At 45.5% G+C, this 12370-nt stretch overlaps 1 protein-coding gene across 1 annotated transcript in view; it reads right to left on the bottom strand.

Moving 5' to 3' along the window:
- The window catches only part of INPP5A (inositol polyphosphate-5-phosphatase A), a 146192-nt gene extending 134182 nt beyond the window's left edge, over window positions 1–12010 (bottom strand). The window contains exons 1-3 of the mRNA XM_027692165.1: window positions 11969–12010; window positions 2990–3090; window positions 2364–2451 (exon numbers count right to left, since the gene is read on the bottom strand). Coding sequence (XP_027547966.1) covers window positions 2364–2451; window positions 2990–3063 — 162 coding nt within the window. The 5' untranslated portion in view covers window positions 3064–3090; window positions 11969–12010. The remainder of the gene's footprint in view (window positions 1–2363; window positions 2452–2989; window positions 3091–11968) is intronic.
- Window positions 12011–12370: the final 360 nt, after the last annotated feature.

Raw genomic sequence — 12370 nt, 5'->3', positions numbered from 1 at the left:
CTTTCTAAGTTTTTGGGCTTTGGTTCCAAGCCACTGCTACTGCAGTCTAGCAGGAAAGATATAACACACTCCCCTAGCACATAAGGGAGTGTTTTATACTCCTCTCAGTGTACTGTCCTCTCAGTGATAGTAACACAAAACATCATTGAATAATCACTCATCTTTTAGGTTTTCTCTTTTCCACACTGAGCTGATCCAGTTCTAAAAGTTTCTTACGGGTTGAAAACAACAGACAGAAAAAACCCAGAAACATCATTCTATGAGACCATCTTTTCACTGTGCTTTTAAAAATTATGATGCAAGACTTAGATTCTAGAACACCTGTACTGCCCAACTGGATCCCAGAATACTTGTGCTGCTTCGCCTTGTCTGCATAGAGACAAAATCACCATGTTTTCTACACTTCTCCACTAGCTCCACTTTCAGGGGTCACATTCCTCCTTGAATGACAGCACTGCACCGGGAGCTTGTTTGAGTCTGTCACCACAACCTGTAAATCCTTTCTAGAGTGCTCCCCCCTGACAGTTCAACAGAGGGCAATTTAAACAAATAACAATAACATGTGTTTGGTTACATTGCTTTCCACAGAAAATAATACTGGTAGGAGCAGCCTTCCCCCCCCCCCTTTATTGAATATATTGACAGAATTTTTCTTCCAGGAAGGTCCAGCTTTAATAAATGAAGAATTAGAAGAAAAAAATATGCAAAGTAGTACTTATGACAGGAAAGGGAGAAATACAAAGGCTGTTGGGGAATACTGCAAGAAAACACAGTGCCTAGAAAATAATGCTGGTATGTGAAACAAGAAGGCATGTTATTTCTTGAACTGGGAACTTTGCAAAATACAGAGTTCTTCACAGAGACACAAAGAGCACATACTGGTATTCCTGTCAGCTTCTGTAACAGCCTTTTTATTCACCAAAGTGGCATCAAAATAAATGTACCTCATGCTAAATAAAACAACTTCAATATTATAAAGTACTGTGATCATCTTTAAAAAAAAGTTATAGATTGCATTAGTCTTCTATGCTGTTTCCCAAATTAAGATCACAGATAATTATCCTTTTGTCCTGTATCACAGAAAAGTCTCAGCTGGAAGGGACTTCTGGACCTCACCTGGCTGAAGGTCAATCAGGTAATGCAGCTCCCCTGCCCACACCAGGAGGCATCTGCTGCAGGACCCTGCATGGTCTCTGCCGGGGCGTGGGTTTATCTGGATGCAGCTCTGACCTGTGAGTGACTCCAAAACATGCAGCTCTGTCCTACTGCCCTTCACCTACCGGCACTTTCTGAAACCTTCAGAGGACAGTTTCCACGTTACTGGCTGAGGCTTGTCCCACTAAGGCTCAATAAAGTTCATAATCTTGTTTTTCTCTTCTTTGATTAGCAAGAGAAAATAACACTGATGCCCCCCCTCCAGTTCCACACTAGCTAGGCTTCTAGCCAGAGTAATTAAAAAAAGGAATAAATAAGAACCTTTCCAGGTTCTTATTCCCCAAACTTATATGCCTCCAAGCTGGGGTTTGTGTGTGTGCCAGGGGATGGTTTCTCCTTGTATGAACTGTCTCAGGCACTGTCTTGGGTCAACTGGGCAGCACCACCTCCGGCGCTGGAGATAGCCCAGAGGCACTGGGGAGCCAGGCTCCTCCGAGGAGCATCCTGGGGAGAAGGAAGTTGCTGTCCCGGGGAGAAGGAAGTTGCTGCCCTGGGGAGAAGGCAGATGTCACTATTCACCTCCAAAAGGCTTTTCTTTCCTGCACAACCCAGCAGTGACCACCCAGCCAAAGAGCAGACGTGTTAGCACAACACACAGCCCTGGCAATGGCCACACGAGCCCTTCTGCTCTGCAGGAAAGGCAGTCCATGTCACACATGGATTTACATGTACCTAAACACCACTTGTGTGCTAGTGCAAACCTGTGCTCTGGCTCTTGACACTGTGCCCCAGGCCAGCGGGGCTGTGAGCCAGCTCAGGACATCCCTGACAGCAGCCCTGACCCCTCACCAGCACCGTCACCAGCTCATCACACTCGGTGCTGGCACCACTTCACACTGCCAGACACTGCCAAGCTCTGGAATGGGAGGTGACTCCCATGGGAGGAGACACCAAGGTTAGTTGTTGGAGGAAAAAAGGCCTTTGACGATCATTTTAAACAAAAGACTGCACATACTGATATTCTACTCATTTTAGACGGATGCACCTCTGTGAGACCAGCACGTACGCGTTCCACGGAGTGAATGCTCTCAGTAAAGATGTAATCATCATCAGGATGGAAACAGCTCATAGCCCCACATGGGTCAAAACCCCCAAATCAAAGAAATTCACCTTTGGTTGAACTGAACTTGTGAAATAAAGAAATTTACCGTGAAATGCTCCTGTGATTTATAGTTCTCATCCAGGTAAACCCGAGCTCTGTTGTAGTCTTTCATTGCATCACTTGATAACAATTCTCTGAAAGAGAAAGAAGAGATTGAACACGTAAAGGGAGGTGCAATGGTCTGCATTGCCTCGGCATTGCTCCGTGCTGTGATGTCCCCGGCATCACTCAAAGGAACCCCTGGGGGGAATTCCATGGGCAGAGGTGTCCTGTGCCACCTGCCCGGACACTCCCAAGCTCCCATCATCAGCGGCACCTCCAACGTAGATCTTGAGTTCCCCAGCGCCGTTTGGACACAGCTGGGAAGGACGCGGGCCACCGATGCTCACAAAACTCCGCGGATTTGGGTAATTTGTGCTGAAGGCCCCGCGGTCTCAGCGTTACCCCATCCCATTCCCGGGCCCGCCGCTGCACCGCCGCCCGCCGCCCGCAGAGGGCGCGCGCGGTCCCGGCTCATCCCCGCACGCCCCCGGCTCGTTCCCATCTCCCGGGGGTTTGGAGGCGATAAATTAAAACATTCCCGGGGGAGCTCCGCGGTTCCGCCGGTGACTGATCACTTCTGCCTTTGTCCCCCGCTCCGGGGGCGCCCGGCCAGGGCCCCCCAACACTTACTTCACGAACTTGTCCACGTGAGACATGGAAGCTTCATAGTTTTTCCCTCCGAATTCTTGACAGTGTAAAGCCATGAAGTGGGGTTTGTGTGCATGGACAACCTGGAACAGAGAGAAAAGCCAGTTTTAACAAAGCTGTGTCCGCAGCTCTGGTCACACAGCATGAAGGACACACAGCCAGCTGTGTCCCCTGGATGGGGAGGGCTGGCAGCTGCTACCTGAGAGGTAACTGGCACAACAGCAATAAGCAGCAAGGGGAGCATCATTTGCTATCCACATAAAAGACTCATAATACACAGTAATTATCTCAAGTGTTCTAAGTTAATATTTTCCTTTTTAAACTATAAATTGGTTCCTAGGGATTTAAAGTACAAATAAACTCTTTCAACTCCCCTCAAAGAGGACCTGATGTTATTAAGATGATCAAAACATCTCCTTGTCTGGGAAGTGGAAGAGTTCAAACACCTCAATTAAATTAAGTGGGTTTCTTTCCATTTTTACAAAATTTCCCAATGCCGATTAGGTGTTGTGTTTGATATTTTTATTTACAGAGTATCTTATTTACAAAAATATTTAAATAACACACACACTATGGTACACACACATATCTAACACACAAGGCACAGAAATCCATCATGCTATTCCAGGTGTTAGTCTTGTACACTGCAAATATCTTAGATACTAAGCAGTCAGCACTAGGATGCAATTACCATACCAAAAACCTAGAATGCTTCTGTCTCTCACCGTGCATCAAATCAAATGTTTATAAATCAAGCGTTTATAAATTTGCTGCTGCTTTGAACACGCATTCCATGTTAATCTGTCCTATGGAATTCTTTCTATGTTGTCTCTATTCAGCACTTTAAACACCACATCCAAAATATTTCTGTGTTGATACTGAGTCTCTACAACTTGTATTCCACGTCTTACTGTGAATTAACAGACACAAGCTGCAGAAATACTTCCATTCTAAAAGGGAACAGTCTGAAACGATAAATGATGCGCCGGTGCAAGCACATAGGGAGAGAACACACTAAAATCCGAAATAGGATTCCCTGATTTCTGAAAGGTGGCCGTGGGCAGCCCCAGCCAGCACAGCCCCACGCTGTCTGTGCAGCCACTGGGAGGAAGAACAGCTGGTTTCCACCAGATGCTCCCAGCAGAATCATAAACCAGCTGCCCTGTGCAGGCCTTGGCTGCAGGCTTGGGTGCTCCACATGTGGGGGGCACAGCACCTCTCCCGCTCGTACTGGGGCAGAGCCGTGTGTGAGATGGGCATGGGGACTGGAGAGCTCTCCCCTCAACACACCCCAGGGAGGGACAGCTGAAAAAACAGGAATTGCTTTCCCTTTGTACCCATTGCCTACCCTACAACTCTGAAAAGGCACAGATGCAGTAAAACACTGCAGTCTTGCTTTTAATTATGGAAATCAAAAGTGATTAATATTACTGTTAAAAGGTCTCTTCTCGTTCCATACCCCTGCCATGGGCAGGGACACCTTCCACTAGACCCGGTTGCTTCAAGCCCCATCCAAACTGGCCTGGAACACTTCCAGGGATGGGACACCCCAACTGGAAGTTGTGGATGTTTCTTTTAAACCACAGTGGAGAGAAACTGCCATTTGATCTGGTGACAGAGTACAAAACCCCTCATTCCCACCTGCACAAATAATCTCATTAGACAATCAAGCTCAAAGACAACGAACTAAAGATCAGCAAAATCCAAACCACAGCAGCTTAGCACTGAGCCAGAAGCAGTCACAGGGCCCTGCTTTGAGCTGGCACTTTCTCATGACAGCAGCACAGCTGCCCCGCTTGGGGACGGGCACCAGCAGGGAGGGCCCTCGGGCACCGACAGGAGACAGCGCCAGTCCCTGCCGGAGCCTCCTCAGAGCACACGCCCATGTACCCATCGGGCACAAGAGGGCAAGGTGACATCAAGGTGTATCACCAGCTGGTGGCACATCCTTCCTCAGGGACATCCCTGGAACACTGCTCTCCATCGCTGCCCAGAGCAGTCCCTGTCAGTGGGAGCAGCCGGGGGTGCCAGGGCCAGCAGCAGAGGGGGCGGTGGGACAGGCAGCCACAGAGTTCAGCGAGGGGAGGCCTGGCAGTGGCTCAAGCACACCAAAGCCAAGGGGAACACGGAGTACCGCTGTGTCCAGGTCCCAGGGAATTACAGCATTGCCAACCTACACTGGGTCAGCTTTGAGGACAGAGGGAATGTCCTGCTGTGGCCCTCCGAGTGACTTCAGACAGTTACTTCCTCCTCTGTACCTCAGCTTCCCCATCATCAAAACACATCTTGGCACTGACCTGCTCACTGAAGCACTCTGAAAGGAGCTGCTGTCAGTGTTACAGGTAAATACTCCCACTCAGGTGTTTGAGGATCTTTGAGCACTTTCATTAGCTCATTAATGCTGGTCTCTGCCAACAGGGATATCAGAAATCTTGCTTTAAAACAGACCATCATTGGTAGGGACTAAGAAGGAGCCAGAGCAGGACCCAAACGAAAGTCCAATTAAAAAAACCAAAACCAGCAAGCGACAGACCAGATGGCTAAAATAATCCCTGAACCACAAGAAATGATACCTCACTGGGACATACTTTTCCTCTGATACATACTTCCCATAACTGTGAAAGCTTACATTAATACTAGTTGATTTTACAGGTTTACAGCTAAGAGAAAGCTGCTGAGAAAGCATCCCTGTACAGATGCTCCCTCCTTTCTTCCCAGGGTGCTGCAGCCTGTCGTCAGAGTGCAGCAGCAGCGAAGGACTATGGAGCATCCTTACTTTACCTGAATGAATGAATGAATGTAGAGAAATACTAACCAAACACAGCCCATGGAGTGGAACTTCAGAACAGAGCTCATCTGTGCTCCCCAACACAATGCCACCCTAATTCTCCATCTGCTTTATTGCTCCAAATCAATTTTGGACTTTACATCCTGATCTCATCTACTTGGACAGCTCTTGAAGTTACTATCATCAGAAAGCAGTTGTAATTATTTAATCTTGTAGACCATCCACTCTCACTGTTCCAGGGCAATGCGCCCAGTAACACTGGCTGTGGGCACAGCAGAACCAGCACCGTATTACTCATTTTAACTATGACAAGTTTGCTTCAGTACGAGCTCTTCTTACACAGCTAATCAAACTAATGAACTGGTAAGACAAAAGTAAAATAAACAATTTCATGCAAGATCTAGGCATAAACTATCTCACACTCATGATCAGTCACAGGGAGCCCTGAATAGTCCTGCCTTGAGAGAACACTGCAGAACAATTCCACTGTCCTGCAGCAGCAAGAAAAAACACTCCCAGGCTCTGAAGTGAGATGCAGAACACAGGTTTTTTGGTTTGCATTTAAATCCTTGAGAACTTGAAATCACAGTTAGTATTAAAAAAACCCCAAGGAAAACAAAAAAAACAAAAAAACTTATATTGATGAGGATATATCCATGGGGAAGCAGCATTGGGTTAGTAGAGGTTGTCATGGCATTCCTCGCAGGTTAAACCACTAAAGCATACCTGAATATTAGTTATGTCTTCTCATGTAATAAAACCCCTCCAACTAAGAGCAAATTGGCTCCACTTCATTACCTTTTACTAGTTTTCTACTCTTATGGAAAAACAAACAGTACATAATAATGAGTAATGAATACTTCAGAGCAGAAAACTCCCAGTTGCCAGAGGTTAAAGATCACACACGAGACCAACATAAACACGTAATTTGCATTCGTGGCAGCACAATGTTTTTACCCAGCTGGGCATTATTTTCAATTTCTGGATACACAAAAATAGCATCAAGGAAGCCATAATCCGGAGTTATTTTGAGGGATGTGGGTAACTGAGCAAGATGCTCCAACATAGCTGAATGAATATAAAACTGGTGAAAAGTACAAATCTGACACCTTCCCACTGCTACAGGTCTTTGCCTGTTTTGGAGAGGGGACAGGGAGGGGACCCTGGCAGTGGGGGTGCCCTGGGCCCAGAGTGCCACAGGCCAGGGAGGGTCAGGGTCTGCTGGAGCTGGGGCAGGAGCTGCCGGCCAGGCCTCCCGGAGAGGGCAGTGCGGGCACCGGAGCGAGGGGACCAGGCTCAGACCCCATTCAAGCAAGGCACAAGAGGAGCCTGAGCCTTCACTGCCCATACACAGGACTGTGTAAAAAAATTAACAAAGTATGAGCTTTAGCTTCCTTGTGACTGTGAAATATGTACAAGTCAATTTATCATGTGTGGTCTCAAAGCACTCCAAGTCTTTTCAATTTCTGTAAGTCTGAAGAAATGAAAAAAGGCACCTCCCAGGGACTGCACACCCAGAGGCCAGTGGTGCTGCTCCAGCAGCTCAGGCCCCCATCCCTACCCCGGACACAGGCCATGGATTTGAACCAACCAGAAAACCCTCAAATGGTCCCACCTGAGGAAAAGCTTCAGGAGAGAAGAAAAAGAAACATCCACAACTCTCAGCCCTCTGAAAAAGGGCCGAGACCTCAGCTCACAAGAGCTGCTGGGGGCTGGCACAGAGCTTTTTGGTTAATCACCTTCTCTAATAAAACAAACAGCATTAAGTCCACTAAAATAATTAAGCAACAACCTTTGAGTGGCTGGGTGGGTTTTTGTTGTATTTTGGGTTTTTTTGTTTGGTTGGTTTGAGGGTTTTTTGTTTGTTTTTTTCTTCCTTCTTCTTTCTTTCCCAAGTAACACATCGAGTTCCCACACAGCAATACCAAGATGACCTTTAGCTTTTAGGTAAACTTTTCACTTCTGTATAACTATAAGTAAACGCTCAAAATACTCTCAAACACATCAGGCAACATGGAAAATTGCACTAGGGGAAAAGAGCCCTCTGCCTCCAGGTTTGCATCTAAAATGACCGTCTGCCACAAACACAACACAAAAGGACTGTTACTAAAATTAGGGAAGGTTTGCAATAGCTCCAGCTCCTGAACTCTTCCTGCCCAATGCAGCTGGAGAAAGGGCAAGGCATGGAGAAGGAGGAGGTGAAAAGGAAAAAAAGCCCTAAGTAAATAAAGAAGTCAATAAAAGTCTTTTCTCTGTTCTCCTACACCCCCCCCCTTGCAAACAGCTTCCTCCATGCTCTTGAAGCTTCTTGTTCCCCTGTACTTTTTCCTGTGCACTGACACAGAGGTTGTGAGCCAGGGCACAGGCACTTTGCATGAGTGGGACAAAATTCTGACGTGCACATTCTGTGAATATTCTCATTTGCACAGCAGCTAGTTCATCAAATCATCCCATTTCTTGATAAGCACCTAACTCTTCCCCATCACACATAAAATGCTCCAAACCACTGTTCTCAGGCATTTTCTACTCTCCCCCAACATCCCTTTCCCTCTTTGTTTCCAAGACAGGTTCTTGAGGTAAGAGAATTTTTACTGGAAAGAGGATTGGTGTCCAAATTAAACTATTTCAGACCCAAGTTTGACACCTCTTGCAGGCCACCAGTCACAGGAGAAAACATCTGAAGCAAGGACACTCTTGGCAGGCAAAGTGCCTTCTCTGCTCACCTCCACCTGATATTTAGGTGATGTTTAGCAAAACAGCTGCTTAGCATTTGTTCTCCTCCTTTAAGCTGCTGCCCTTGAGTGTCTTTCTTTATCTACATGTAATGAGAACACAAAACCTAGGGCTTGTCCCATAAGGAAAAGTGTTACGGAGCCCCAAGGCGAATGCCACGTACTGACTCGGGATCAAATGGAAAAAGCAAAGCAGCAAGGAGGAAAAGCTCCGCTATAAATCCAGCATTGGGAAACGCAAGTCTGAGGTCCAGGCCACCTGTCCTCCTTGGATCCGGTGGTCAGCAGTGCCTCACGGCCACCGGCTACTCCAGCAGTCCCCGACTTGCCTGGGAAAGGCCCCACCAGCATGGGTTGCAGATGGCCCAACCCTGGCAGTGTTCAAGGCCAGGTTGGATAAGGCCTTGAGCAATCTGGTCTAGTGGGAGGTGTCCCTGCCCATGGCAGGGGGAGTTGGGACTAGATAATCCTTAAGGTCCTTTCCAACCCTTAACATTCTATGATTCTATGAAATATCTGGGACTGAGTCCAGCTGAACTCCTGTTTCATTTAGTTTTACTCTTCCTTGGGGGAAAAGCAGCAACTAGTAGTGAACTGGCAGAAAATTACCCCTTAAATCAATTTTAAACTACCCAGTCAGCTGTCACCCAAATGCAAGCTCCACTTCTATAGGACTGCAGATGGATGAATCCAAGGCAATCAGATCAGACAGGACAACACCTCTCAGCTACATCCAACTGTGCTGTCAACAGCAGTGACCAGGCAGCTCGTGGCTCTCTGGGCTGGGAGCTGCTGATAAAACTAGCTCTGAAAGGGTCTTTGAAGTAATTTTTTTTCCTGTTTGTATTTCTTGACAAACTGTTTAATTTAACAGCATGAGATCTTCCATATTTTTCATGTTAATAATGTAGGATATTTGTAGATCAATGGCAGAAGTTTAAAAAATTTAGTATGTGACATTTTAATGTTATTTTAGTCCTCCATATGCTGCCATGTCCTCAGAAATGCATATGGCAAGTAAATCAATGATAATACGGGACTTGCATATACCCATCACAGCAATTAAAATCCCTTATTTTAATTCACTGGAACTTAAAAACAAGCTCCCAAAATGCTCTGTAACTGGTACACTCTGACATCAACTGAAAGACATTACAGGTTTAATTTCTAGAAACATTTTTAACTAAGAGTGGCAATGGTGCTTCCTTTACCGTGGAGAACATTTTGACTACTTACACAAGGACCTCATCCTCTGAAGTTATGCAAACTGCCCTGACACAACTACATATGCAAATTGAATTCCTCAGAAGAATGGAAAAAACTGTGGTCTGCGGTTTATCTGGTTTCAAGTTTACGAAGAAACACGAAGAGTCATTTTCCAGCGATGATGCCGAACCTCAGTTCGCAGGGTTTGTGCACAGCGCGTGTGGAATTAAACACAACAATCCCCCCTGAAGCTGTACATTCACTGGGTCGCTCTGCAGCCAGAGTCAGGATGGTGCTAAGTGACTTTTGGTACAGCCATGTTCATCTCTTCCCTAAGGAGCTTTTCATCAAGTTTTGTTCCACTTCCTACTGTGCTGGAGAGCGCGGTGTGAGCAGCCACCCTGTGCAGGGACCCAGAGGGGAAGTAGGATAAGGCCCACAGGGCACGGCTGGCACTGAGTACGCACAGCACTGCCAGCCTTGTCCTGGCTACTCTTCCTCTCTTTTTAAAGTACAGCTTTCAGACTGCAGGGACAGAGGGCAGAGGCACAGAGAGGGAGAGGGGACGTTGCAGAGCCCCCACAGCTGAGGGACAGGCTCAGATCTGCCTCAGTGACACTTTCCCTCATCCAGACCCTGCCCTCGACTGGCCCCACGGAGAGTTAATGGATCACCTTCTTCCTGTTTGGAATTCTCTACACACAGTATTCATTGGACCAAAGACAGACCACATCCAGTCACATGTCAGTGGTCCCTGCCCTAAGATAGCAGCAGCTCATTCTATTCTCCTCCTCTTCCTGTTTTCCACAAACTACTCAGAAGCATTTCCATAGCACTCATCCTCCTTCAGTAAACAAGTGAACAGGGAAGGATTCTCTTTGATAAAGATATATAAATAAGTCATGTGACACTGAAAAATATGCAGCCATCTGAAAAAATAGAAATTTAAATTAAAAGAGTTCTGTTTATTTGTATTTCTCTTCAGGAAGAGTTTTTCCTGAAGCCGTGGAGGGTTGGAATCAAAGCTGGCTGAGATGCTTGTGCAGTGCAAGCACCATGTACATACAGCAGTAATCAACCAAGATGGAAGAAGAAAAATAAAAAGATGAATCTGAACTTGGCAGATACTGAAGAATGCAGGACTGATTAGTGCACCTTGGATATTTGCAAATCCTATCCATTGGCCAGAAAAAGCAAACTGCAGTATTTTACACAGTGCAATAAAGGTCCCAGGTTGCACCAGTAACCAGAGAGTGTAAAGAAGTACAGGACGTGATCAGTTACTAAAAGCAAAACATAAGATACTACTAACAATCTTTGCTGCGCAGAGTTTCACTTTAAAACTTCAAAACCACAATTTTATTGCTTTAACCATTTTCCTGTAGGAGAAGTAGGACTGAATAAAGAAATCTCATGGCCCTTCAGTACCACATGGTTCCTTTCAGTGGCCAGGTTGGACAGGGCTTGGAGCAACCTGGTCTAGTGGAAGGTGTCCCTGCCCATGGCAGAGGGTGGAACGAGATAAGCTTTAAGGTCCTTTCCAACTCAAACCATTCTGTGAGTCTGTGACTCTCAGTTGTGGCAGCTGTGGCACCAGCTCTTGGAGTGACCCAGCGGTTGTGGTGCTTTTCCCAGGGATGACACCTTTGAGCCCCACCAGTGCTCATTTCCTGTTGCTTATTTCCATTTTTCTGTAGGAAGTCTGCTAGTTAAACAAGTCTCCAATACATCAACACAACGTGTAAGAGGACCTTTTATACTTTTAAAATAAACCTGACACCCAAAGATTACAGAACATTCTATAACATGGTTCAGTGTCACATTGCCCAAACAAGAAAATTTTCAAGAAAGAGCAAACACAGGACTAATCTATTACAAACCAATGCCAGTAATTGTCATATTTCAATATTAAAGTAAACTAGACCTCACAACTTTTTTTTTTTAATTACTCAAATATCTCTTACTCAGGAGACTTGAAAGACCAATGCCAAACTAAAGTGAATTTTATAAAACGTCAAGCCTTTTTTAAAGGCAGAGTATTGTCATTGAGAACAAATAGTGCTTATATGCTGAATTTTTATAATGATTACTTAGAAATCCAGAAAGAGACATTTTTCAGGGCTAGTTTTTACCTTAGTTAGCAATTACACTTCACAAAGCAAAAGATCCTGACATTACAAATTATGCCAATAAGCAAGTGTTCACAAAACTCCATGAAAATAAGCTTTACCTTACCTGATAAAATTCCCGAAGCCAATTCTTCTGTAAATTTTCTGGCTGAAAAATAGAAGACAAAAATTAATTAGGAATAAGAATAATGTATTTTCATAATATCCCAGTACTTATTGCTTCCTTCAGTACATTCAAGTGGGGAGTTTTTTTCACAATTAAAGCAAAAAGTACAAACATGAGGATGCTCCTCCATGATGCCAATGGACAATGCCTTTCGTTTCCAAGTCTCCTCTGATTCTCACCAAGAAGGCGCATTTTGTATATGACTGCACAGCATTTGTACCCACACAGGTTTATCAGGCAATTAAATCAGCAGACTTGATTTGTGTTGAAATATGTCCTGTTACATGGGCACAGTCATCACCTGGGGATCAGAAACTTCACTGACCCGTCCACACCCAGCCA

The sequence above is a fragment of the Neopelma chrysocephalum genome, unplaced genomic scaffold, assembly GCF_003984885.1.
Source record: "Neopelma chrysocephalum unplaced genomic scaffold, ASM398488v2 Primary Assembly neopelma1_85, whole genome shotgun sequence".
Classification (NCBI taxonomy): domain Eukaryota; kingdom Metazoa; phylum Chordata; class Aves; order Passeriformes; family Pipridae; genus Neopelma; species Neopelma chrysocephalum.
The sequence above is the reverse complement of the archived record's forward strand: the minus strand, read 5'-3'. Positions and strand labels throughout refer to the sequence as shown.